This window comes from Oncorhynchus keta, chromosome 16 (assembly GCF_023373465.1).
Source record: "Oncorhynchus keta strain PuntledgeMale-10-30-2019 chromosome 16, Oket_V2, whole genome shotgun sequence".
In the NCBI taxonomy this organism is placed as follows: domain Eukaryota; kingdom Metazoa; phylum Chordata; class Actinopteri; order Salmoniformes; family Salmonidae; genus Oncorhynchus; species Oncorhynchus keta.
Genome location: NC_068436.1, coordinates 472,378 through 500,122, shown reverse-complemented (window position 1 = coordinate 500,122; position 27,745 = coordinate 472,378). Strand labels below are relative to the sequence as shown.

General features: G+C 41.5%; 2 protein-coding genes across 4 annotated transcripts in view; both read right to left on the bottom strand.

Annotated features, from left to right (window-relative positions):
• LOC118395309 (coiled-coil domain-containing protein 149-like) overlaps positions 1–16,091 on the bottom strand; it is a 38,453-nt gene extending 22,362 nt beyond the window's left edge. For all 3 annotated transcript variants that reach the window (XM_052464371.1, XM_035789020.2, XM_035789021.2), the window contains exons 1-3: positions 15,907–16,091; positions 3,753–3,914; positions 1,401–1,439 (exon numbers count right to left, since the gene is read on the bottom strand). In XM_052464371.1, the coding sequence (XP_052320331.1) occupies positions 1,401–1,439; positions 3,753–3,914; positions 15,907–15,957 (252 nt within the window). In that variant the 5' untranslated portion in view covers positions 15,958–16,091. The remainder of the gene's footprint in view (positions 1–1,400; positions 1,440–3,752; positions 3,915–15,906) is intronic.
• A 681-nt stretch (positions 16,092–16,772) lies between these two features.
• Positions 16,773–26,551, bottom strand: LOC118395308 (leucine-rich repeat LGI family member 2-like). Its single transcript, XM_035789018.2, has 8 exons — positions 25,728–26,551; positions 25,394–25,465; positions 24,632–24,703; positions 24,281–24,352; positions 21,996–22,067; positions 20,888–21,057; positions 20,121–20,285; positions 16,773–18,555 (listed from the first exon to the last, which is right to left on the bottom strand). The coding sequence occupies exons 1-8, from the start codon at positions 25,907–25,909 to the stop codon at positions 17,720–17,722; spliced, it is 1,641 nt and encodes a 546-aa protein (XP_035644911.1). The 5' UTR covers positions 25,910–26,551; the 3' UTR covers positions 16,773–17,719.
• Positions 26,552–27,745: the final 1,194 nt, after the last annotated feature.

Genomic DNA, 27,745 nt, shown 5'->3' with positions numbered 1-27,745 from the left:
ATGGTTGTTGCATTCGATGGTTTTCAGTCCTGTAGCCTTCACTAAGTTAGTGTGTAAGGTCATATTTCATAATAAAAATGAAATTATTTATGAGAATACATAACATTCTTGACAATACCCTTGTTGGAATCGGCTAAACTTTGATCATTGAGGTAGTAAATGAATGATAGTCTCTTTCATTTCCTATGTTAGAAGTTAATGGTTCTCTAAAGAAAGACAGAAGGCTTTGGAATGTGTTTGATGTAGGAGAGGAGAGCGATGTGTTGATATAGGGAAGACAGATGGACATCTGTGGATCAGGAGGTGAGGGGTGAGGTCAGTTCCCCTTAAGGGAGTAATCAGGGTTAGTATCTGGCTACCTTCTTTCCTGTGGAGAGAAACTGTAAGGAGGAGTGTCTTAAGTAGGATGTATATAAACGGTGATGTCTGAAATGTTTGCTGTCTGATTTCAGCTGTGCAGAACCTTTGGGAATGATTAAACTTGGTTAACGCTTAATTAAAGCTTCTCTAGTGTTCTTGAGTTATTTACTATGAAAAATAAGAACTTATTACCATACTTTGACAGCCTAGTTTTACCCTAACACAGTGGTCTAAAACTCCTGGTTTGTAGGCTACGTCGGCAAGTAATATTCTGCTGGCTTGCAAAGTGTTATATAATTCCTATTGGAATCCATTTAGGATATACAACAGTCGGAACTTTTAATCACCCGCATCTGCAGATAGAATGCCTGCCAAGGTAGGGAGATTGATAAATAAGACTACCTAAACCATCTAAACTGGATCAACCATCTCAATAACAGGTGAAATAAGTCTAACCACTTAACATATTTTTTAAACAAATCCAATTTTTATTTATCTTTGTGTAGCATAAGATCAATTAATTAATTCAGTAACATACATATTAAAATAAACAATTCTCTAAAGCAACGTGCAACAAAGAATGCTGGGAAATATGATGAGGCCCCTCCCACGTCTTTTTCATGGAAATTAACGCAACACAGTCGAGTAACACCAACTGGTGTTGATTCCACTGTGATTCAAATAACACTTAATTTACTCACAGCATATGGTGTCAATTTCGATCCCACATCCCATTTCGATCCCAATTTCGACCCCACTAGAATCAACATTCAGATATTACAATGACAACACTTACCTCATCACAGAGATTTTAACACCCGCAAATTTGCTGTGTAGTCTAGCATACTATAACGTCCTCCACATAGGGAAGTTGCTGGCCAAGTGTGTTATCTCAGTAGTCATAATGCAAACCATGACCTCGGTCATCCAATTTGACACGGTTTATCATTTACTTTTCAGTCGACACATTTAGACTGCCACGCTACTACAAATAGTAAGAAAATATTGTGACGCCATGGCGTCTATTGATGTCGACTTACTTGATTTCGTTTTTCAGGTGGTAGACTGGAGTCTCCATCCTAGAATGTAGAAGAAAAAAAATAGATTGTGAGGACAGATCACTTATCTGAAGTCAAGATAAAATCGTATGATTGATATGACTATGGTTAATAAATTATGAAAATGTAAAGAAATTAAGTACTATACAGTGCATTCCGAAAGTATTCAGATCCCTTCCTTTATTCCCACATTTCGTTACATTACAGCGTTGATCTAAAATTGATTAAATAATTGTTTTCCCTCAATCTACACACAAAGCCCCACAATAACAAAGAGAACAGTTTTTTTTATGTATTAAACAGAAATACCTTATTTACATAAGTATTCAGATCCTTTGCTACAAGACTCAATTTTGCTCAGGTGCATCCTGTTTCCATTGATCATCCCTCAGATGTTTCAACTTAATGAGAGTCCAACTGTGGTAAATCCAAATGATTGGACTTGATTTGGAAGGGCACACACCTGTCTACATAATGTCCCACAGACAGAGCAAAAACCAAACCATGAGATCGAAAGGAATTGTCCTTAGAGCTCTGAGACAAGATTGTGTCGAGGCACAAATCTGGGGAAGGGTACCAAAAATATTCTTCAGCCCCAAGAGTGGCGCAGCAGTCTAAGGAACTGCATCTTAGTGCTAAGAGTCGTTTACAGACCCTGGTTCGATTCCAGGCTGTAACGCAACCGACCGTGATTGGGAGTCCCATAGGGCGGCGCACAATTGGCTCAGTGTCGTTAGGGTTTAGCAGGGGTAGGCCGTCATAGTAAAGAACAAATTCTTATTTACAGACTAGCCTAGTTAAATAAATGTTAAATAAATAAAATAAAAAAAATTAAAAGAACACAGCGGCCTCACACTTAAATGAAATAAGTTAAAAACCACTAAGACACTTCCTAGAGCTGGCCGCCCGGCCAAACTGAGCAATCGGGGGATAAGGGCCTCGGTCAGGGAGGTGACCTAGAATCTGATGGTCCAAAGTTCCTCTGTGGAGATGGGAGAACCTTCCAGATAGACAACCATTTCTGCAGCACTCCGCAAATCAGGCCTTTATGGTAGTGGCCAGACGGAAGCCACTCCTCAGTAAAAAGGCACATGACAGCCCGCTTGGAGTTCGCCAAAAGGCACCTAAAGGATTCTCAGACCATGAGACACAGATTCTCTGGTCTGATGAAACTTAGATCCAACTCCTCGGCCTGAATGCCAAGCGTCACATCTGGAGGAAACCAGGCACCACTCATCACCTGGCCAATACCATCCTTATGGTGAAGCATGGTGGTGGTGGCAGCATTATTATGTTTTTCAGTGGCAGGGACTGGGAGACTAGTCAGGATCGAGGGAAGGATGAACGGAGAAAATTACAGAAAGATCCTTCACGGAAAAAACTTCTCCAGATCGCTCAGGACCTCAGACTGGGGCGAAGGTTCACCTTCCAACAGGACAACAACCCTAACCACACAGCCAAGACAACGAAGAAGTGGCTTCGGGACAAGTGTCTGAATGTCCTTGAGTGGTGCAGCCAGAGCCCGGACTTGAACCTGATCTTACATCTCTGGAGAGACCTGAAAATAGATGTGCAGTGACACTCTCCATCCAAACTGAGAGCTTGAGAAGATCTGCAGAGAAGAATGAGAGAAACTCTCCAAATACAGGTGTCAAGCTTGTAGCGCCATATCCTGCTAAAAAGCTAGTTAAGTAGTTAAGCTACCCAGGCTATCAGCATTGACTCATCACATACATGGCTGTTACTGTTTATTATATATCCTGTTGACTAGTAACTTTATCCATTTACATTACATTTAAGTCATTTAGCAGACGCTCTTCCTACCTATATGTACATATCTACATCAACTACCTCGTAGCCCTGCACATCGACTCAGTACTGGTACCCTGTGTGTATATAGCCAAGTTATCAATACACTCAATGTGTATTTATCCCGTGTGTTATTATTTTTATATTATTTATCTTTTTCCTCTCTGCATTGTTGGAAGGGTCCATAAGTAAGCACGCCACTGAGTCTACACCTGTTGTTTAGGAAGCATGTAACAAATCAAACTTGATCTTCATATTTCTTGTGATACCGGAAGTGTCACTTTGAATTATTAGAACTCGGTAATACAACTTTTGATTGAATGAGGCCTTTAATGTCCCTCGTGTGAGATAGGCAGTAGTAAGGTATTGTAGCAATGTGAGGAGCAGTTGTGGAGTCGTAGTGTGAAGTAGTGGCTCCGGGGTGAAGTTTACCCCCTAGATACAGATCTGGGATCAGATTCCCCTCCCCTAATCCTGAAAATGTAACTGATCCAAAATCACCCTATTCCGAGGGTGTAGACTCACTATGAGTTCCCTGTACTTCTTCTTGAGTCCCTGGTGGCGTTCTCGGAGCTGGTTGGCCATCAGCTGGTATTGGTCTCTCTCCTGTTGACAGGTATCCAGCTCCTTGGACAGAATCAGGAGGGCCTCCTTCTTGCTCTCCAACTTGCGCTTACACACCAGGAACTGTACACATGACAGGAACACACACTGTCATCTTGTGCAAGCAGATCAGACATACTGTAAAAAAGGCAACTTGCCTGCATGATGAGATCACTGTGTGGGACATATTAAACTTCTATAAGCAGGACACACTGTACAGCTAACTGCCAAAATAATGGAAACACCAACCAGGGTCCCCACACCTTCTTAAACATCAAATTCAAGGACTTTAAGGCCTTTCCAGGCCCAATTCAAGGACCCAGCATGGCATAGTTATCAATACTATTGGATCCAAGATGGCGTAGCAGTAAGTCGTCCTGTGGTATCGTCTCTCTGTAAATAGTGGTGCCTGGTTTTCTCTCTGTAAATATTGTCTCTTTTTCGTTTTAGATATTTTTCTTCGCATATCTTTAACAACATTTTGCTAAACCCAAGCTTCCAAATACTCTCCTGTAATCCGCCTCACCCAATGTAGCTACTTTTCCTAAAGTATTTATATTTACTTCGGAACCGGAACCCCTCAACTAAAGCTAGCCAGCTAACCACCAGCTATGCTAGCGGTCTTCAGCTAACCTTTAGCTCGGAAAGCTCTCGCCAGTTCGAACAACGCGACGCTAACCAGAGCATAACGGACCTATTTATTTTTTATCCCCGGATTCCCTCCGCAAACGGAACATTTTTTTCAGCTGGATCTTCACAACTAGCTATCGGGCTAAACCGCAACCCTGGTTGATTACTCCTGGCTAGCGTTTCCACCCACGTAGCTTGAAGCTAGCCCGGCCAGAGCTCCTGTGTTCCTAGCATACTCCTGGGCTTCTATACCCGGATCCACGACCGGTCTATCGGTGTCACTGCATGAAGAGGACTAAACAGACTCACCCCATCGCGACGTCCTCCAAAGGCTAACTCTCTAGTCCTCGCTATCTCCTTGCTTGCTAATTCGGCATGCTAACTGCTAGCTTGTTTAGCCCAGGTCCGCTAACTACTTCCTTGTTCACCCCGGCCTGCTAATCTGTTAGCTTGTTAGCACAGGCCTGCTAACCGTCTGCATCGCAGTGGCCCATATGTACTTTCTATCTCTTCCCGATTTTTTTAATTTGTTTATACCTTCCGGAAACCTGCCTCACCCAATGTGATACGGAATCGCTATTATTTTTAATTTTTAGAACACACTCAAGAACCTCCAGAAGCTAACCAGCTAACTAGCTACAAGCTATTTAGTCATTGTTAGTTTTTTTAAACCTGGATAACACTCGCCAGTCCAGCCCCCCTGCCCCATCCACCGCTGCCCCTGGACTCTGATCACTTGGCTACATAGCTGATGCACGCTGGACTGTCCATTAATCACGGTACTCCATTCTGCTTGTTTGTTTTATCTGTCGGCCCCGTTGCCTAGTCAATCACATTTTACCTGCAGTTTTTATGCTAGCTGATTTAGCTGTTGTCTCACCCACTGTTTTAGCTAGCTTTCCCAATTCAACACCTGTGATTACTGTATGCCTCGCTGTATGTCTCTCTCAAATGTCAATATGCCTTGTATACTGTTGCTCAGGTTAGTTATCATTGTTTTAGTTCACAATGGAGCCCCTAGTCCCACTCCTCATACCCCTGATACCTCCTTTGTCCCACCTCCCACATATGCGGTGACCTCACCCATTACAACCAGCATGTCCAGAGATAAAACCTCTCTCATCAAGCCTGGGCTTACCTCCGCCGTACCCGCACCCCACCATACCCCTGTCTGCGCATTATGCCCCGAATATATTCTACCATGCCCAGAAACCTGCTCCTCTTATTCTCTGTCCCCAACGCTCTAGGCGACCAGTTTTGATAGCCTTTAGCCGCACCCTCATACTACTCCTTCTCTGTTCCGCGGGTGATGTGGAGGTAAACCCAGGCCCTGCATGTCCCCAGGCACCCTCATTTGTTGACTTCTGTGATCGAAAAAGCCTTGGTTTCATGCATGTCAACATCAGAAGCCTCCTCCCTAAGTTTGTTTTACTCACTGCTTTAGCACACTCTGCTAACCCTGATGTCCTTGCCGTGTCTGAATCCTGGCTCAGGAAGGCCACCAAAAATTCAGAGATTTCCATACCCAACTATAACATCTTCCGTCAAGATAGAACTGCCAAAGGGGGAGGAGTTGCAGTCTACTGCAGAGATAGCCTGCAAAGTAATGTCATACTTTCCAGGTCCATACCCAAACAGTTCGAACTACGAATTCTGAAAATTACTCTCTCCAGAAATAAGTCTCTCACTGTTGCCGCCTACTACCGACCCCCCTCAGCTCCCAGCTGTGCCCTGGACACCATTTGTGAATTGATTGCCCCCCATCTAGCTTCAGAGTTTGTTCTGTTAGGTGACCTAAACTGGGATATGCTTAACACACCGGCAGTCCTACAATCTAAGCTAGATGCCCTCAATCTCACACAAATCATCAAGGAACCCACCAGGTACAACCCTAACTCTGTAAGCAAGGGCACCCTCATAGACGTCATCCTGACCAACTGGCCCTCCAAATACACCTCCGCTGTCTTCAACCAGGATCTCAGCGACCACTGCCTCATTGCCTGTATCCGCTACGGTGCCGCAGTCAAACGACCACCCTCATCACTGTCAAACGCTCCCTAAAACACTTGTGAGCAGGCCTTTCTAATCGACCTGGCCCGGGTATCCTGGAAGGACATTGACCTCATCCCGTCAGTTGAGGATGCCTGGTCATTCTTTAAGAGTAACTTCCTCACCATTTTAGATAAGCATGCTCCGTTCAAAAATGCAGAACTAAGAACAGATACAGCCCTTGGTTCACTCCAGACCTGACTGCCCTCGACCAGCACAAAAACATCCTGTGGCGGACTGCAATAGCATCGAACAGTCCCCGCGATATGCAACTGTTCAGGGAAGTCAGGAACCAATACACGCAGTCAGTCAGGAAAGCTAAGGCCAGCTCCTTCAGGCAGAAGTTTGCATCCTGTAGCTCCAACTCCAAAAAGTTCTGGGACACTGAAGTCCATGGAAAACAAGAGCACCTCCTCCCAGCTGCCCACTGCACTGAGGCTAGGGAACACGGTCACCACCGACAAATCCATGATTATCGAAACGCCAACAAGCATTTCTCAACGGCTGGCCATGCCTTCCGCCTGGCTACTCCTACCTCGGCCAACAGCTCCGGCCCCCCGCAGCTCCTCGCCCAAGCCTCTCCAGGTTCTCCTTTACCCAAATCCAGATAACAGATGTTCTGAAAGAGCTGCAAAACCTGGACCCATATAAATCAGCTGGGCTTGACAATCTGGACCCTCTATTTCTGAAACTATCCGCCGCCATTACCAACCCCTATTACCAGCCTGTTCAACCTCTCTTTCATATCGTCTGAGATCCCCAAGGATTGGAAAGCTGCTGCAGTCATCCCCCTCTTCAAAGGGGGAGACACCCTGGACCCAAACTGTTACAGACCTATATCCATTCTGACCTGCCTATCTAAGGTCTTCGAAAGCCAAGTCAACAAACAGGTCACTGACCATCTCGAATCCCACCGTACCTTCTCCGCTATGCAATCTGGTTTCCGAGCCGGTCACGGGTGCACCTCAGCCACACTCAAGGTACTAAACGACATCATAACCGCCATCGATAAAAGACAGTACTGTGCAGCAGTCTTCATCGACCTTGCCAAGGCTTTCGACTCTGTCAATCACCAGATTCTTATCGGCAGACTCAGTAGCCTCGGTTTTTCGGATGACTGCCTTGCCTGGTTCACCAATTACTTTGCAGACAGAGTTCAGTGTGTCAAATCGGAGGGCATGCTGTCCGGTCCTCTGGCAGTCTCTATGGGGGTGCCACAGGGTTCAATTCTAGGGCCGACTCTTTTCTCTGTATATATCAATGATGTTGGTCTTGCTGCGGGTGATTCCCTGATCCACCTCTACGCAGACGACACCATTCTATATACTTTCGGCCCGTCATTGGACACTGTGCTATCTAACCTCCAAACGAGCTTCAACGCCATACAACACTCCTTCCGTGGACTCCAACTGCTCTTAAACGCTAATAAAACCAAATGCATGCTTTTCAACCGATCGCTGCCTGCACCCGCATGCCCGACTAGCATCACCACACTGGATGGTTCCGACCTTGAATATGTGGACACCTATAAGTACCTAGGTGTCTGGCTAGACTGCAAACTCTCCTTCCAGACCCATATCAAACATCTCCAATCGAAAATCATATCAAGAGTCGGCTTTCTATTCCACAACAAAGCCTCTTTCACTCACGCTGCCAAGCTTACCCTAGTAAAACTGACTATCCTACCGATCCTCGACTTCGGCGATGTCATCTACAAAATCGCTTCCAACACTCTACTCAGCAAACTGGATGCAGTTTATCACAGTGCCATCCGTTTTGTCACTAAAGCACCTTATACTACCCACCACTGCGACTTGTATGCTCTTGTCGGCTGGCCCTCGCTACATATTCGTCGCCAGACCCACTGGCTCCAGGTCATCTACAAGGACATGCTAGGTAAAGCTCCGCCTTATCTCAGTTCACTGGTCATGATGGCAACACCCATCCGTAGCACGCGCTCCAGCAGGTGTATCTCACTGATCATCCCTAAAGCCAACACCTCATTCGGCCGCCTTTCGTTCCAGTACTCTGCTGCCTGTGACTGGAATGAATTGCGCAAAAAAAATAAAAAATAAAAAAATAAAATAAAATAAAATTAAAAAAAAAAATCGCTGAAGTTGGAGACTTCTCCCTCACCAACTTCAAACATCAGCTAACCGATCGCTGCAGCTGTACATAACCTATTGGTAAATAGCCCACCCATTTTCACCTACCTCATCCCCACAGTTTTTATTTATTTACTTTTCTGCTCTTTTGCACACCAATATCTCCATGATGATCTGATAATTTATCACTCCAGTGTTAATCTGCAATATTGTAATTATTCGCCTACCTCCTCATGCCTTTTGCACACATTGTATATAGACTCCCCTTTTTTTCTACTGTGTTATTGACTTGTTAATTGTTTACTCCATGTGTAACTCTGTGTTGTCTGTTCACACTGCTATGCTTTATCTTGGCCAGGTCGCAGTTGCAAATGAGAACTTGTTCTCAACTAGCCTACCTGGTTAAATAAAGGTGAAATAAAAATACAAAAAATAAATTAAAATAGTTTGAGACATGGATCAAGGTTAATTAAAGTTACAACACTGAGAATTATTATAATGAGAACTAGCAGGCTTTACAGAAGCTCACAGACAATTAAAGAGAGAGAGAGGCTTGAATGTGTGAACACTTCTCAATTGTGCTGTGTTACAGTGACGGCAGACTACGTGGTCTCTTGCCTTCTCTAACAAAGCAAAACAATATATTGTGTAGAATGAGTGATAAAGACAAGACTTATTTACGAGTTGAAGAGCTAAGTAAACTCCTCGTTTATTTCATTACCACCAGCTTAACACGAAACATGTCGCAAAGCAAAAACATGACCTTTTTTTCCCCCAGTCATTCACTTTTAGGACATTCACTTTTTTGTTGAGTAGTGTTTCTATTTCAGCTCTTATCTTTAGCACCCCTTCTCAGGCTATTGGACTTGGCAATAAGAGTGAGATTGCCTGTGCTCTCCGCTTGTCTGCTGAGGTCTCAAGAGCATTTGTCAGTCCTTTTCTTCCCTTTAAGTTAATCTATAAGGTCTCTTTTTTGCTCATCCATTCTTCTCCGTTACTCTCTTCTTCTTGATGCGTCACATACCTCTCTCTGCCTTGCAGATGCCACTGACATCAGCAGCGATCTGTCAATGCACACATTATGTATGCCACCCACAGCTCTTATGTGGTCAACTACACATCTCTGTGCTACGTATGAATCTTTAAGTTCTCCACTTCAATCTTCCGATTGATGGAGAATCCGTGCTCTATGGAGGCTTGCCCATGTGACAGTAAGAGGAGTTGGTGGCAAAGTCTCCAAGGATTTCTGAACTCTTTGTCCTTTGACATATACTCATGTAAAAATGTGTCCACGCTGTCTTGGACAGGATCAAAGTTGACATTTACATTTAAGTCATTTAGCAGACGCTCTTATGCAGAGCGACTTACAAATTGGTGCATTCACCTTATGACATCCAGTAGAACAGTCACTTTACAATAGTGCATCTAAATCTTAAAGGGGGGGGTGAGAAGGATTACTTATCCTATCCTAGGTATTCCTTAAAGAGGTGGGGTTTCAGGTGTCTCCGGAAGGTGGTGATTGACTCCGCTGTCCTGGCGTCGTGACAAACTCTGAGTGTTGGGCCTGGACAATGTCATCAATAAAATGTGAGTATTGTTGAATGATGTTATCACAATCTTCTTCCTCTCGTTGACCATTTACAAGGCAGGTCAGGGCCATCTTCGATTTTTCTGTAGACAGCATCTTTCCATTTGTGCCTGCCATTTCCCTTGGATCAAAGAAAGATGCGAGACCAGAGAGTACTTCAATGGGGATTTCTCAATGAGTTTGTTAACAGTTGTGAGCATACACTTCTTGCAAGCGATTTTGAAGTCCATCAATGTTCTCGGGCAACAAAAATCCCTGCGGACAAGTCTCTCATAATTCTTCAAGTAACAAAGCCCAAGTCTACCTGTGAGGAGTCGATGTGATTGGATGACTGGCTCACCTCGAACATCAATAAGTTTGAGGGGTCTTCACTTCTTTCATGAGGACTGGCTTAATTAATCTGCTTATCAAGCTCTTAAGCAGCTTGAACAATGGCACCATGGGCTTATCGGTCTGGTAGCGTGTGAGAAATGGTGTCCCTTCTTTGCTCACTGACAAGATAAAATAACGTTTTGCTGTCATGAGAGGGTCCTTAACAGCCTCCTGAATCACCTCAAAGGACTTTGTGCCTGGATTATGGCTAGATCTACAGCCTTCACATGTTGCCATATGGGGTAAAAACTCTAAAGCTTGTTCAAGCACGGGCACATTTTCAACCCACTGTGTCTTGCATAACCTAAGTGGCATTGGGGGATCTGAGGATCCAATTATGTTAAAGTAGTCCTCCCTGCGGGCTGGAGTATCCTTCAGAAGTTGGTAAATAGCATCAAGGAGGGACTTCCCAACCTATGAGTAAAACACCCAAATTACATTTGGTCTACCCATGCAGATCTGATTCTGAAGCATGTTTTTCTTTGGTAGATCTTCGGTGCTCTTCTCATAAACAGCTTTAAGGTCCAAAGCAGTCGCATGTCCCATGAATTTAGAATCATAAATTATTGTCACGACTTTGTCCTTATCCCATAAACGGGCATGAGTCACACTGCTTTGACTGTGCCTTTCTGTTAAAGCTCTCAAAGAGAAGTACATAGTCCTCCTCCCCAGCAGACCGTTTTTTAGACAATAAATGCCTGAAATGGGGAGCCAAGCCATCTGTGCACACATAGCTGGTCTTTGTTGCCCCGCATGCAAAGGTCTGGGCTAGTGCACTGTCTGGGAACATCACTAAGAACAGCACCTAAAAGTAAAAAAGAAAAATATTTAAATCAAACACGTATTTCTGTATCTAGCCTGTGTGTGTGTCAGAGAGAGAATATGAAAACAAACATGTTCCTAAAAATAATTTCATGTTACAGGTGACAGTTTATAAACCATACCACTCACCTGTGCGTTCACTAGAGTGGAAAGAGTAGTAAGACTCCATCATATTCAGACACCATAATGTCTCAGCCCGCAATGTGTCCTCTTTTGGAACGCCAGTTATGACAGACTGTCTTGAGGTGGTGAATGTGGTAGTAGTTGTAGAAGATTGTCTTGGTGGTGATGTAGATGACGATGACTTTTCCACTTAGTTCAATAGAGTGGGAACTGTAAAAAAATAAGTGTCCAAGTCTGATGAATACTAGCTAGCTGGTTAACGTTAACTAGCATTAGTCATGAAATGTTGTCACTAACGACTCCAGTTAACGTCCTTTAACTAAATGTAAACTTTCAGTCAATGTCAGCAAACCGTCATTTATTTGAAATGTTCACTGTCTAGCTCTGCTTGCCTCAAGTTGGCTAACGTTAGCTATCTAGCACTATATTGACAGGTGTGATTTTGTGGGAGAACTGACTGACATCTAGATAACGTTAGCTAACAACAACATAGCAAACGTTGTTTTACCGAAAAATTCTGTAACGTTAAAGTTAAATTTGCCCAACTGCGAAGAGATGGAATAATCTAGCTAACTAATTAACGTTAGTAACTAACTATGGTTGTTGTATTCCTTTCTACATGTTACCAGGGGTAGGACCCACCTGCTTTTAACTTGTGCAGTGCCGTCATGTGTGATGCTCCAGCAGCATGGCTCGTCACAGCTGCTTCACCCACTTTTATTGATTTGCGGCAGGCTCTTCATCGGGCCATATGGATGTCCCATGGATCTTCAACAAGCCAGTCTTTGTAAATGTCTTTGGTGAGACTCGAGTCCTGGAATGTACATTTTCCAGGCAGAGCTGAAGGTTCACTTAACGTTAGCTTTCTCGCTTCCTTCATCATTCATGTATGCACCTGACCATCGCACTTGCGAGGCAGGTGACGCATGAAACAAGGACACAGAGATGGCGGGAGACACACATGCAGATAGCGGAACTTAGCCTATTACGCGGAACCCAAACCATCGTGCGCCATGTGCATCTATTGCATAGTGCATTTATTTTGTCCCCCCACACCAAACGCGATCACGACACGCAGGTTAAAATATCAAAACAAACTCTGAACCAATTATATTAATTTGGGGACAGGTCAAAAAGCATGAAACATTTATGGCAATTTAGCTAGTTAGCTTGTTAGCTAATTTGTCCTGGGATATAAATATTGAGTTGCACAAGATCCTCTACTCGGCCAATTAATCCACACATAAAACGGTCAACCGAATCATTTCTAGTCATCTCTCTTCTTTCCAGGCCTTTTCTTCTCTTGACTTCATATTGCGATTAACAACGTTCATAAATGAGGTGCATTACCGCCACTGACCTCGTTCGTCTTTCAGTCACCCAAGTAGGTATAACCAATGAGGACATGGCACGTGGGTACATGCTTCTATAAACCAATGAGGAGATGGGAGAGGCAGGAATTGCAGAGCGATCTGCGTCAGAAATAGAACTGATTTCTATTTTAACGAGAGCAGTGGGTGCAAAAATGGAATAACATAGATTCACACACGACGGGAGCGGTGTGGTCAGTCTATTACTGACGTTAAGTTACATTTTTTATTAAAGAACTTCCATTTCTATTCTTGCACAAAATATATAAACTCAAGCACGTTCAATGACCCATGTCTATTATGTCTATTTTTTTTAAACTTTCAAGGCCTTGATTTTTTCCCCTCAAATTAACAAACTTTCAAGGATCCATGGGAACCCTGACAAACATAAAGTAACAGGGCATTGGGCCACCAGAACAGATTCCATGTGCCTTGGCATAGATTCTACAAGTGTCTGGAACTCTACTGGAGGGATGTGACAATTTTTCCACAATTTGGTGTTTTGTTGATGGTGGTGAAAAACACCGTCTTAGGCGCTGGTCCAGAATCTCCCATAATGGTTCAATTTGGTTGAAATCTCATGCCTGAGGCACGCGCATGCATGCATGCATGCACACACACACACACACACACACACACACACACACACACACACACACACACACACTTTAAACCCTCTATGCTCCTTTGAGACCCCTCTTTCAAAGTCACAGATATTTTCTTAAAGTAGGCCTTAACAGGTTCTGGTTAGACTATATTTATCTCTGGCTCCCTCTTTAGTAATTTGTTACCTATACATTACATCTACAGTTGAAGTCAGAAGTTTACATACACTCAGGTTGGAGTCATTAAAACTCGTTTTTCAACCACTCCACAAATTTCTAGTTAACAAACTAGTTGTGGCAAGTCGGTTAGGACATCTACTTTGTGCATGACAAGTATTTTTTCCAACAATTGTTTACAGATTATTTAACTGTATCACAATTCCAGTGGGTCAGATGTTTACATACACTAAGTTGACTGTGCCTTTAAACAGCTTGGAAAATTCCAGAAAATGATGTCATGGCTTTTGAAGCTTCTGATAGGCTAATTGACATCATTTGTGTCATTTGGGGGTGTACCTGTGGATGTATTTCAAGGCCTTCAAACTCAGTACCTCTGCTTGACATCATGGGAAAATCTAAAGAAATCAGCCAAGACCTCAGAAAGAAAATGGTAGACCTCCACAAGTCTGGTTCATCCTCGGGAACAATTTACAAATGCCTGAAGGTTCATCTGTACAAACAATAGTACGTAAGTATAAACACCATGGGACCACGCAGCCATCATACCGCTCAGGAAGGAGACACATTCTGTCTCCTACAGATGAATGTACTTTGGTGTGAGAAGTGCAAATCAATCCCAGAACAACAGCAAAAGACCTTGTGAAGATGCCGGTACAAAAGTATCTATTTCCACAGTAAAACAAGTCCTAATATCGACGTAACCGGAAAGGCCGCTCAGCAAGGAAGAAGCCACTGCTCCAAAACCACCATAAAAAAGCCAGACTACGGTTTGCAACTGCACATTGGGACAAAGATCGTACTTTTTGGAGAAATGTCCTCTGGTCTGATGAAGCAAATGACCATCGTTATGTTTGGAGGAAAATGGGGGATGATTGCAAGCCGAAGAACACCACCCCAACCGTGAAGCACGGGGGTGGCAGCATCATGTTGTGGTGGTGCTTACAGCAGGAGGGACTGGTGCACATCAAAATAGATGGCATTATGAAGAGGGAGGAAGTGAAATCATGTGGATACATTGAAGCAACACCTCAAGACATCAGTCAGGAAGTTAAAACTTGGTCGCAAATGGGTCTTCCAAATGGACAATGACACCAAGCATACTTCCAAAGTTGTGGCAAAATGGCTTAAGGACAACAAAGTCAAGGTATTGGAGTTTCCATCACAAAGCCCTGACTGACCTCAATCCCATAGAACATTTGTGGGCAGAACTGAAAGTGTGTGCGAGCAAGGAGGCCTACAAACCTGCTCTGTTAGGAGGAATGGGCCAAAACTTAGCCAATTTATTGTGGGAAGCTTGTGGGTGGCTACCTGAAACATTTGACCCAAGTGAAACAATTTAAAGGCAATGCTACCAAATACTAATTGGGTGTATATAAACTTCTGACCCATTGGGAATGTGATGAAAGAAATAAAAGATTAAATAAACCATTCTCTACTATTATTCACACCCAACGAATACATGACCAAAATAAAGATTGGAATAGTTTATATAATGCTTTATATAGCTGTCACATTCCTGTGCTGCACCTGTGTGCTTTTTGACTGACTAACCTTAACCTAATTGTTAACAAAAGCTTCTGTAAATAAGCTTAGAATGTACCGTAGGCCAACAGTACAAACACCATGTGAAAACATTTGTCTGGATTCTTCTCAAAATGTACTTCCTTATGCTTACAAATGTTATCGGGGATAGCATATAGCCTATGCCCACAATGAAGACTATGTCCGTAGCAGGAAAACATGTAATGGACTTTATTGAAAACATTTAGATGTTTATTAGTGCAGTACTAGACAAGTCTTCCTTCCTTCCTTCCTTCCTTCCTTCCCTCCCTCCTAACATACGAGGACGATTTTATAATCGCATTAAACCACGGTTAATCCATTTCCATTTAAAATGAACATGCGTCAAAATGTTGTCTCATTCCATGTTCAAGCCGTCATATTTATCAAAAGAAACGACGTAGCGGTTCTGTTTTAGAAATCAAATACCCTGTACGCATCAGTTCTAGTTTGTTGTAGGCTCGCATGTTGAATTTGAAATATGCAACTGCGTTGTAGATTAAATAGGCTACCCGACAAACATGAACATTTAAACTATAGGAAGTGTTTTAAAAAAACGAGATACTGTAGCCACATTTATTTCAAACAACGTGATAAAGATACTGACAGCTATGAGCCGATGGATTGGGATTAACGTTGACATGGAGGCAGTGGCATATTGAATAAACTCACCTCGCTGACCAAACCCTGCCAATCGCTTTCGCTTCTTCTTGAGGAATTCATCTCGTTTGTTTTATGACAGCCTTTCAATGTTCTCGTTTATCAAGCTTGACGGTACAGTCAGTATCAAGAGGGAAGCATCACTGTATTTATTCTGCATAGGAAGACATGCTATTTCAGTCTACCTCACTTCCGTCTGTCTGTCAGTTGCGTGCATGCGTGCGTGTGAAACGTCAGCAGAGTTGAGCAGCTATCAGGGTCATTAATATGAATATGACTGACCTTTCAGTGTGATCTGTGTCTTCTTTGTTATGCAAATATGCCGACATGGAAAGTACATTTTAATGCATTCGTATACGAAATATAGTGTTTTCCTTTTGCCTCAATACCCTGCAATGTCGGTCTTAAACATAGGGTGGTGCACTTATCACACTCATCTTGAGGTAAATGCGTAGGCGTATAGGCTATATCCTACAGAATCAGGTGATGCTCATACCCTTTGTTAATGTATTCAAAGAATATTGACAATGTGTTGTTGTTTCACAAAGAAAAAAATATAACAGCATAGGCCTACTTGCCCTCCTCTTACAAAATGGATTGACAACTAATCAAGGAATGGAAGTGGTTTGGAAATCTCCCCACACATTACAATTTCTCTTATTCTCATAACACTAGCTAATACATGTAGCCTACCGATGCACTGATGTCCTCTATTCTTGCAAGCCAGAGATAAATCTGTCACAAAGGCTCAGTGCTGACAAGGCTACACATCTTAACTTTGCCATCTTGGGCACTTCTTTGCCACACAGACAAATTCTCAGCATTTGTAAGTGCTAGGTATGCTGTACAGAATAATGGGAACAAAAACAACAGTGCAGTATATTTCCTGTCAGATGCTTTAATTCTATTGCATTTTAAATCCACAATTTGTTAAATAATAAACGGAGAACAATTATTTCACAAGGATCTTCTTAAAGCCAAATAGAATCTACATTTGATTAATGTTCTTTATGTCTAACTTATATACAGTACATAGATAGATGTGGCTGAAAACACCATTTGTTCAGAACATCAACAATGTACAGAGGTAACATACTGTAGTAGGGCATAGTTAACATGTTGAAGGTAAAGGCAGCAAGTTCATGACACTAAAGACAAGGAATATATGTGTATTATATAAATGAAGTTCTAGCTAACTGTACTAATGTAGTACAGCATGTAATAAAGCATAATAATAAAGTACAGCATTCAATATACAGAAAGATATGTATAATTATCTTGCATAGGAATTCAAACTACATTATTGACATTCTGTTTTGCTATTAGCCAGGCACTGTTCCACCATATAGCTGGCCATCATCAATTTCAGTTCCGTTATTCGTTATGTTCAGTAAAGGTATAATAGTTGTTCATGTTTAACAGCTAGCTGTAAATACTGTGCAGTTGCTATAATCATATCCCTGATAAGTCACTGTACAAGACCATTGCAGGTATTGGCAGCCAATTGTTCAGCATGCGGGTTACATTTCACATATTGTCATTGCTTTAATATGATTATTTTGGTTTCAAACTTAACAGGGAAATCATTTTACCAATCTATCATTACATTCAATAACAAAATGTTAACAAATGTAAACAAAGAGAAATTCATAGTTTTGCAGAGACTGTCTAAACCATAGTTCATTGCAAATGAAAAATACTAATTTAAAACACTATATTCATCTTTCATGAAATAAATAAATAATTTACTACTCATGGCAACGGGTATAAATGTGTCAGAAACAATCATTTGATGGTGTTAGGCACAAATACAAGCTTTCTAGTTTCACAGGCTTATGTCGACAATAACATGCTCAAAGACCATAGTTTTCCCTTTGAAGCTGGAGGAAAATAAAAAATGACGCCGGTCAGTGGACACCACATTGAAAGAACGTGGAGACTGCACATAGATATCCTTGAACTTAGAGAACATTTTGATCTCCTCATCCCACAAGTAGATCTGAGTGAAGGAGTAATCACTTCCCAGGGCCAAGTAGTGCCTGTCCTTGAATGAAAACGGCTGGAGGACCATGGCGCCACGAGAAGGCAGGGCCTGCACCTCAGTGAACTGCTTGCTGGTCCACTTGAGGACTTTGGAGTCACCGATGTAGCATGTCATGGCCAGGTAGAGCTCCTCGTCCACCCGGAAGGCTTTGACCGCCACCACGTCGTCAACGTTTGGGATTTCGTTGTGCAGCTGGAACTTTTGGCTGCTCTTGTTCCAGAGGTAAATGACGGGCGCCTGAGAGCGACTGGCCAAGATGAGGTGAGACTTCCCGTCTAGCTCGACAAACTCGGCGTCCGTATCTCGGAACCACTCGTGGAGGAACTGGTAGGAGTAGAAACCGGTCTCGTTCCGGTCCGTTTGGTCGTTCCACTTGTACAGAGTAGATAGGCCTGCCTTGGAGCTGTCCACAATGATGAAGTACCACTCGCCGGCTATTTGGAACACCTCAATGTCATTGGGTTTGGAGATGTTGAAGACCTCAATGGTTTGGAACTTGGTGAACTTGTTTTGCTGATCATCAAACTTGTAGATGTGGGATCCGCCAAAGAGTTGAGTCACGATTACCAAGACGTGGTTGTCAATCAGAACAGACTTGCATCCAACAACAGACTTTCCTGGAGTAATATTTAAATAATTAGTAATAGTGAAATTATGAATGAGAACAAAATGAAATAAAATATAGTCAAATTATCAAGTCCTATAAGCTCTACCACTACTCATGTGATGGAATATAGCTCACTGACCCAAGCCCAGTCTGATGACCTGGAAATTATTCAGAAAAGAGCATGCTACACCATCCTCGGATGATACTCCCGTTATACTGAGGCACTTGAGATGAAATAATGACACAACTCTGCACAGATTTCGGTGTCAGCCTCCTAAAATCTAAATTCAAAGACTGGCTACCCCCTGACGAAACAGTGACAGGCAGGAACACCCGCAGCCAAAACCAATTGACTATACCAAAGTCTAGAACTGTACAGTACAAGAGGTCAACCACCCTATATTTCTGCTCATTGATTAAGGAGCCGCTCTAAGACACAGGACATTTTTTATAAAATGTATTTACTTACACTTTTTATTTTGTTACTCTTATCTTAATATTTTGTGTGCTGATGTATTTCAGTTTATATTGACTGCTATATGAGTGTAATAAAAACTTAAACTTGAAAAGAATGTTTCTCAATATACATTCACACTAGATATGTTGTTTTAAGGTCCTGGCCAGTCAAATTTGTGATTTCTATTGAATTGTGTGTGGAACAACAAATGTAAACTGAGTGTAAAAAACATTAGGAACACCTTCCTAATAATTGCTCCAGAGTTGTGCAGAGGTCTAAGGCACTGCATCTCAGTGCAAGAGGCATCACTGCAGTCCCTGGTTCCTATCCAGGCTGCATCACATCCGGCCGTGATTGGGAGTCCCATAGGGCGATGCACAATTGTCCCATTGGCTGGGGTAGGCCGTCATTGTAAATAATAATTTGTTCTTAACTGACTTGCCTGGTTAAATCAAATTTTAAAAGTTTTTACAAATGAAAAAATATTGAGTTGCACCCTCCTTTGCCGTAATTCGTTGGGGCCTAAATTCAATTTGTAGGGGCATGGACTACATGGTGTCGAAAGCATTCCACAGGAAAGCTGGCGCATGTTGACTCCAATGCCTCCCATAGTTGTGTCAAGTTGGCTGGATGTCCTTTGGGTGGTGAACCATTCTTGATACACACGGGAAACTGTTGAGTGTGAAAAACCCAGCAGCGTTGCAGTTCTGGTACACTCAAACCGGAGTGCCTTGCACCTACTACAATACCCCTTTCAAAGGCACTTAAATATTTTGTCTTGCCCATTTACCCTCTGAATGGTACACATACACAATCCATGTCTCAATTGTGTCAAGGCTTAACAATCTTCTTTAACTTGTCTCCTCCCCTTCATCTACACTAGTTGACGTGGATTTAACAGGTGATATCAATAAGGGATCATAGATTTCACCTGGATTCACCTGGTCAGTCTATGTCATGGAAAGAGCATGGACATGTTTTGTAAACTCAGTGTATGGTACAACTGAAAAAAAAAATGGAAGGTGAGATTTCTAGTATATTTAACTAAACAACAAGGATAGGCCTACAATCAATAAACTTTTATTTAATTTTTTAAACAAACACGAAAATAAACAAACCTGTGATGTTATCGAAAGGCCTGAAATTCATTTCAATGTGGTCCCATTCCATGACCACACAGCTGTTGTAATTGGGGTCAGCCATCGCCACATAAATGTCCTCATTATGGGAGAAAATGTCAGCCGACAAAGCCTGGGTTGGAATGGACTGATGACGGACAAAGTCTGTGGGGCAGAAAAGGAACACAACATGATGAACACAACACAAAAATGTGTACAGAGGAGACCCTGATATCCACACAAGGCCACAATAATCTGGCAACTCTCTAATTAAGATACAACTAATTAGTAATTAAATATAACTTGAATTTGAAGAATTAAAGCCCCCATTGTCCATATTGGTAATTTTTTGTTAATTATTCAACAGCAAAGTACTGATGATGTCCAATACATTATTACAGAAAGTCAAATGTATTTTACCATGTAAGAGTTAAAAAGGTATTTGTGTTGTTACAAGAAATCGGATCAACTGCTGAACAGACAACACATATGGTGTGAAAGGACTGTGTGTCATGAAACCTTTGTGTATCACAATATGTAAATCAAACATGGTTCATAGTATGTAGAGCTACTACAGTATATGTGTAGTATTATTACAGTATCACACAGATGGCAAGTGTGCCTATAAATAAAATGCATAACTTTATATTTGATTCCCCCTCAACACACACACCAAAATTATCATTCTTAAAAGGAGAAATAATATCCATTTGTTGGGTGTGACATTTATGTTTGACTGGAGTGTGGAGGTGTGCTGGTTAAATTACCCGTGGAGATACACTCGTCTGGCGGGATGGGAAGGTCGTTCAGGCGTTTGCCCTTCATTTCTGTGGGACCTGCGCAGTTGACATCCGATACGGTAGCGTTGGTGTTTTTCAGCCACATCATCAGCCACTTGTTCTCGCAGTCACACTGAAATATGTTGCCTCTCAAATCCCTAACATGTGACAGAGGATGGATGCAGTAACATAAACGAATCCACCAAAAGATAGAATGTGATTACTTAGTAAAAGGCAAAGCTTAGGGTATTCAGAGTTAAAACAATGGGGAACATGTATACCATCCAGTATCCTCACACTGCAAGAAAATAATGTCTGGACTCTAGGGGCTAGTTTCCTGGACACCAATTAAAGGGATAGTTTGGGATTGTGGCAATGAAGCCCTTTATCTACTTCCCTAAAATCGGATTAAACCTAACTCCAACACTTTTTTCAAAACAACCCCTAGTCCCTTTCCTTAGCCCCTTGTGGGTTTTCAGATTTGATGAAACATCATGTTGATTTCAGCTATCCAATCTCTCTTCAGATGGACCTAGGGGAAAGGGGCTGAAGGTTGTCTCTGGACCAGGCGTAACATCCCATACACCTTTTCAAATGCCAGAACAACAACACATTACGGGCAAAATTTTGCATGAGCAATTGGCAGTTGTGCACAACATTAAATAACGTTTTCAAATGATATTGCACTGCATATTATAAATGTGGAGTTCTGCAATGTTTTTCACAGATCTGTGCTCTGTTCTGTGACAAAAATGGCACCCTATATGCATGCGGGACTAAGCTTGTCCCTAGTAATAATTTTGTGCACCATTTCTAAATCACTGTCTAGCCAGTGTACGGTACAAAGCACTTATTTATTGAACCTACTAAAAAGAAAACAATGAGGTATATACACAAATTGACCATTAACTCTTTAAGCACATGCAGCATTCTGACTGAACTAGCTGAGTATAACAACCATTTCCTGTTAATCTCATTAAAAGCCTAATAAGAGCGGGTTGCCAACTGTCAATTAGAGATGTTTGGTGCAGTGTCAGTGCTGCCTCATAGAAACCTGTGGTCCTATAAGTGATTGCTAGCTGGGTTTCTTACTCACAGCTCTAGCAGGGAGTCAAGATCGTGGAAGAGATCCCTTGGCAAAGCCCTCATGTTGTTGTTAGCCAGCGACCTGCGAGAGACAGTGCGGCAGGAGACGGTGAGAAAAATCATGTGTCATCATGGAGAGAGATTCTTGGGTGGAGGATTGAGATGATAAAGATAGTAGAGAATAGAAATGATAGAAATGGTAGAGACAATAGAAATGGTAGATATAAGAGATTGATAGATCTGATAGAAATGACAGAGGTGGTACAGAGAGATGATCAGGGAGAGTGAAATGATAGCGCCGATATAAATGATTGAAAAATGGAAGAGATGGTAGAAATAGTACAGATGATAGACATGATAGACAATAGAGATGGTAGAGATTATAAAGATGGAATAGAATAGAGATCGAGAGACAATAAAGATGGAAGAGATGGCAGAGACAGGGTCTATCTGAGTTTAGTGAAGTTTGGACAGGGGGGTTGGGGGGTCAGCAAAAAGTTGATCTATAAACATATAGGCTGAATCTCAAACCAAACACTTGAGTACTTTGAGCACTTACAAGTCAATTGAGTCAATCTAAAAATGCTAGTCTTGAGTCATTGATGGCTCCACTGCGCCCTTTGGAAGCCTCTTTATTGAGTGGGCATCCAACGCCGATTCTTTTTTTTGTTGCAACTTTCTCACTGTCTATCCGAGTATGCGTCTCACTGTCTATCCGAGTATGCGTCTCACTGTCTATCCGAGTATGTGTCTTCCCCAGGTTCTCAGTACCCATGTTTCATAGCAAGTGAGTCATGGTACAAGACAGATCGCAGGAGGCGATTCTCGCAAATGGATTTAGAATTATTTATTTTTTTGCCTAGAAGGCCAGCATCCCGGAGTCGCTTCTTCACTGTTGACGTTGAGACTGGTGTTTTGCGGGTACTATTTCATGAAGCTGCCAGTTGAGGACTTTCACGCACTTATCAAGATAATACGTGGTTATCCCTACTGCCTCTGATCTGACAGGCTCCCTAAACACATATGCATAATTTGTAGATTATGTCTGAGTGTTGTAGTGTACCCAGACAGGGTGCCGTCTGCTTTGCTTAATATAAGGAATTTGAAATTATTTACACTTTTCATACATACGTATATTTTATCAATTACATTTACATTTACAATTATATTTAGCACCAAATACTTTTAGACTTTTACTCAAGTAGTATTTCACTTTCACTTGAGTGACTTTCACTTTTACTTGAGTAACTTTCCATTAAGGTATCAATACTTTTAATCAAGTATGACAATTTGGTACTTTTTCCACCACTGGTCTTTGTGAGACGCAGAGCAGGTGAATGGATGATCTCCCCATGTGTGGTTCCCACCGTGAAGCATGGAGGAGGAGTTGTGATGGGGGTGCTTTGCTGGTGACACTGTCACTGATTTATTTAGTATTATAATATAATAATAATAATATATGCCATTTAGCAGACGCTTTTATCCAAAGCGACTTACAGTCATGTGTGCATACATTCTACGTATGGGTGGTCCCGGGAATCGAACCCACTACCCTGGCGTTACAAGCGCCATGCTCTACCAACTGAGCTACAGAAGGACCACTAAGTATTCAAGGCACACTTAACCAGCATGGCTACCACGGCTACCACAGAGTTCTGCAGCGATACGCCATCCCACCTGGTTTGCGCTTAGTGGGACTATCATTTGTTTTTCAACAGGACAATGACCCAACACACCTCCAGGCTGTGTAAGGGCTATTTGACCAAGAAGGAGAATGATGGAGTGCTGCATCGGATGACATCGCCTTCACAATCACCCGACCTCAACCCAATTGAGATGATTTGGGATGAGTTGGACCACAGAGTGAAGGAACAGCGGCCAACAAGTACTCAGCATATGTGGGAACTCCTTCAAGATTGTTTGAAATTAATTCCAGGTGAATTTGGTTGAGAGAATGCCAAGAGTGTGCAAAGCTGTCATCAAGGCAAAGGGTGGCTACCCTGAATAATCTAAAATATACAATATATGCTTATTTGTTTAACACTTTTTTGGTTACTACATGATTCCATATGTGTTATTTCATTGTTTTGATGTATTCACTATTATTATACAATGTAGAAAACAGTAGAAATAAAGAAAAAACCTTGAATGAGTAGGTGTGTCCAAACTTTTGACTGGTACTGTATATTTTTTAAATTCTAAACAATTACAGAGGTCCGGACCTTGGTGTCTTCATATGCAGTTACAGCCCTGGGTAGAATAGAGATAGAGAAGAAATGGTATCAGCAGACTTACAAATGAGTCACGTCTCGGAGACCTCTGAGGGCATTTTTGGCGATGGTCTCAATCTTGTTGCCTTCTATGAATCTGTTAATCACAAATGTAATAAATTAAGGGAGTAATGATGTTACTCTAGCTGTCTTTTGAGCTTGTTATTCACTTTTAAAAACATCAAGTTACTTATTTTACTAAAGCTAACAACTTTTGGTTTTATATGACACAAATTAAGGAAAAATTATGGCAAATAACAGGTATCACATTACACTAGACATTGAAGATTAATTCAGATGTTTGTTAATCATACAGTCTCTGCAAAAACAGTTGACTGAGGAGAGGAAGCCAAATTAGTTTGAACCAAATACTCACAAATATTCAAGATGAGGAAGGCCATAGAATGCATCATCTTTGATGGTGGTCAATGAATTTGAATTGAGAAGCCTGAGAAAATAAGAAAAACATGATACGTTTTGGGTCATACTAGCCAAAATTCCATAGCATATTCCACTTTTAACATTTGGATGGCAAATGTTACACTTATTAAAGATGAAAAGAAAAAAAAGATTAGTAGCATGGATGCAGTGAGTTGTGTGCGTGTTAGGGCTTGCATTCGTACTCGCGCAAGTGTGTGTGTGGTTTCAAGTGAAGAATTGAAATGATTACTGTAGTAATCATTTTCATGGCTACATCATAATATCTAGTCATTTAGTGAGTGACGGACCATTTAGTGAGTGACGGACCTTCGATCTGCAAGACACAATGACCAAACAGATTATCGAAGGCATTGAAATACTGTTCATAAATAAGGCAGTTCAGTCTGACACGACTCCCTGCATGTGTCTCTGTCTGATATAGTAATAATTTATGCCATTTAACAGAAAGCGACTTAGTCATGCATACATCCATTGTACGTTTGGGTAGCACCAGGAATTCAAACCACAGCCCTGATTTAGCAAGCGTCATGCTCTACCAACTGAGCCATACAGGACCACAGCCTCATCAGAATTGCATTTACAGTTAGTGGTGTAGGCCTGCATTGCTGCATCCATGTATAGGTTACTATAAAAACACAATATTCTTAGGTACTTGCTGAAAATGTTATGTGGCTAACATAATTATGTGGCTACGTACAGCAACTGCAGAGATGGCATGAGGGAGAACATGGCCTCTGTGATTTCTGCGAGGGATCCATTTACTATGCTCCTGGTGGAAGATCGACATAATATTGACAATATGAAACCAGCATTAACCTATTAATATGCTTCAGTTGTCTAAATAGTCTGTAACGAGGAAATCATTGACACAAAAAATTGGGTTAGGCTACATTTGTAACACTGAAGTCATTACAAACTTCATGTCATTACACAATTCATGCTTGCACGTTTTTCAACATTCCATGTGATAGGCCAACTGTATTTTCCTTTCAACTATGTGTGATGATGAATAAATTGAGGACAATACTCACAGTGAGTTGATGTCATTCGGCATAGTCCGTGGTACACTTGAGGTCCCGACACAAATAATGGTCTCCCTGGAGCACGAGCATCCCGAAGGGCATCGAAAAACCTTTTTCGGTGCAGCTAGACTGGCTTGACCGAGACACAGTATAATCAAATTTATCCATAACCAATGCTTCGAGGCTAACATTTTTTTTTAAATGTATGACAATGGCAGAGAGTGACTTCGATGCAATCCACCTCTATCTCACCGCTCCGTGCCTTGACTACAGCAGTGGACAGAAGAACACCTGACATAAGCAGATTCTGCTGCAGATGCTTTCCGCTAGGCTTCCTAATTTCGCATCCCAACGCTATTCAGGAAGATTTCCGGGATTCCAGGCAAGCTACGGTCGGGTCGATTCAAATATTTAAAAAATGTTGATGATAATATCAGTAGTTAGCCTTCTTTCAAAGCTCCAATAGGTGAGAAAGTTGGCCCATATGTACGACAGACTAGTGATTTTTGAAGTCTTGACATGTGCAGCGGAGAAAGGAGAGTTTTTTTGTTTGAAAATAGGATTGTAAGTGTAGTTATGTTCTCAAATAAATTGTCCCCTTTTTTTCCCCAACACATAAACCCACGTGTTCGCCATGGCAATATCTGCTTTTTGTCGGGATACATTTCTCTATAAATAGGCTAAATAGGATACTGTCCGCAATTATGTTACTGCTCCATGTTTAAACTAAACCATTTGTGACCTCTCTTGAATGATTTAGTACATGTCTCGATCTCCAATATCTCGCCCTTATATATTTGTTTTGTCTGATGCCTGATTACAACTAAATTCATGGGCCATCCTAGTTGTTCAGGATATGGTTGATTTACAGGTGTAGGGTTTTAATTTGACCAATAAGCCTATTGTCGCAGAAAAATAAACCTACAGTAGCCTAACAGGATTTGAAAGTTTAGTCTATAATGTTGCATGAATCTATTATTTGTCCAAAATTATGCTTAATGAAAAGAGCAATAGCCTGCTAATATAACCGCTGTTATTGCGTGTTTTCAGTGAATTTGTGTAAATCATGAAGCTCTTATGCACTTTATTTAATTTTTACTTTAGTTTATTTAGTAAATATTTTCTTAACTCTATTTCTTGAACCACATTGTTGTTTAATTAAGGGTTTGTAGGAAAACATTTCATGGTAAGGTCTACTACACCTGTTTTATTCGGGACATTGGGCAAATAACATTTGATTTGATTTTCCTGCAGTGCAGGAAAAAATCCCAGCAACAAAAGAGTGATCACATTAAGATCCTACACCAGTACAGACGACAAGGAAGGATAACTACAGGAGAGACAGATTCATGTCTAACTCCTAGACTAGCTTCTAAGTCATAAACCCCACCCATATTTACCATTTATTTTCATCAAATTTTATTTTAAATCTAACCTTAACTGCACTGCTAACCTTATGCCTAACCCTAACCTTAAATTAAGATGATTTCAATTAAGATAATTTTTGTAGCCAATTTTACTTTGTAGCTGTGAATCTCAATTAGTGTCTTTGGAATCTGACTGTGTGGATATACTAGTGTAAACAATGAGGCAGGTCCAGCTCAGGTGATGAAGCAATTCCATACTTTTAGACTACCTTAGATCAAATGTAATAGTTCTACCTCTAGGCCTAGACACATTTTACATTTGAAACCATTGAATACTCCGTATAGGCCTTTAGGGCTGTGGACTTGTTTGCAACTCATCCTTTTGATTTATGACCTCTATATCATAACCTCTGCTAATGTAATCTATTGACAACCCTAATGGCATTGTGACTGAATTAGGTAAGATAAGATGCATTAACGATAAGTGTGTACATTAAACATTTATAACAGTAAGTGCTCTGGCTATATCCCCCCATACAGTTACCTCCCAAATTGTGGAACCATTGATAAAGATTAGCAAAAAGACTGAATAAAATAAATAATTCAAATACTGAGCTCTTAATGTATACTACAAACATTTTGAAAATGATATGATTTTTT

Bases quoted from the DNA above. Each gene is read 5' to 3' on its own strand.
- LOC118395308 (XM_035789018.2), bottom strand. From the start codon at position 25,909: ATGTTAGCCTCGAAGCATTGGTTATGGATAAATTTGATTATACTGTGT. The intron at 24,353-24,631 runs GTGAGTATTTGG...TGTGATTAACAG, and splicing joins CTTCCTCATCTTGAATATTT to ATTCATAGAAGGCAACAAGA. The intron at 22,068-24,280 runs GTAAGTCTGCTG...TGTCTCTCGCAG, and splicing joins CTCCGAGACGTGACTCATTT to GTCGCTGGCTAACAACAACA.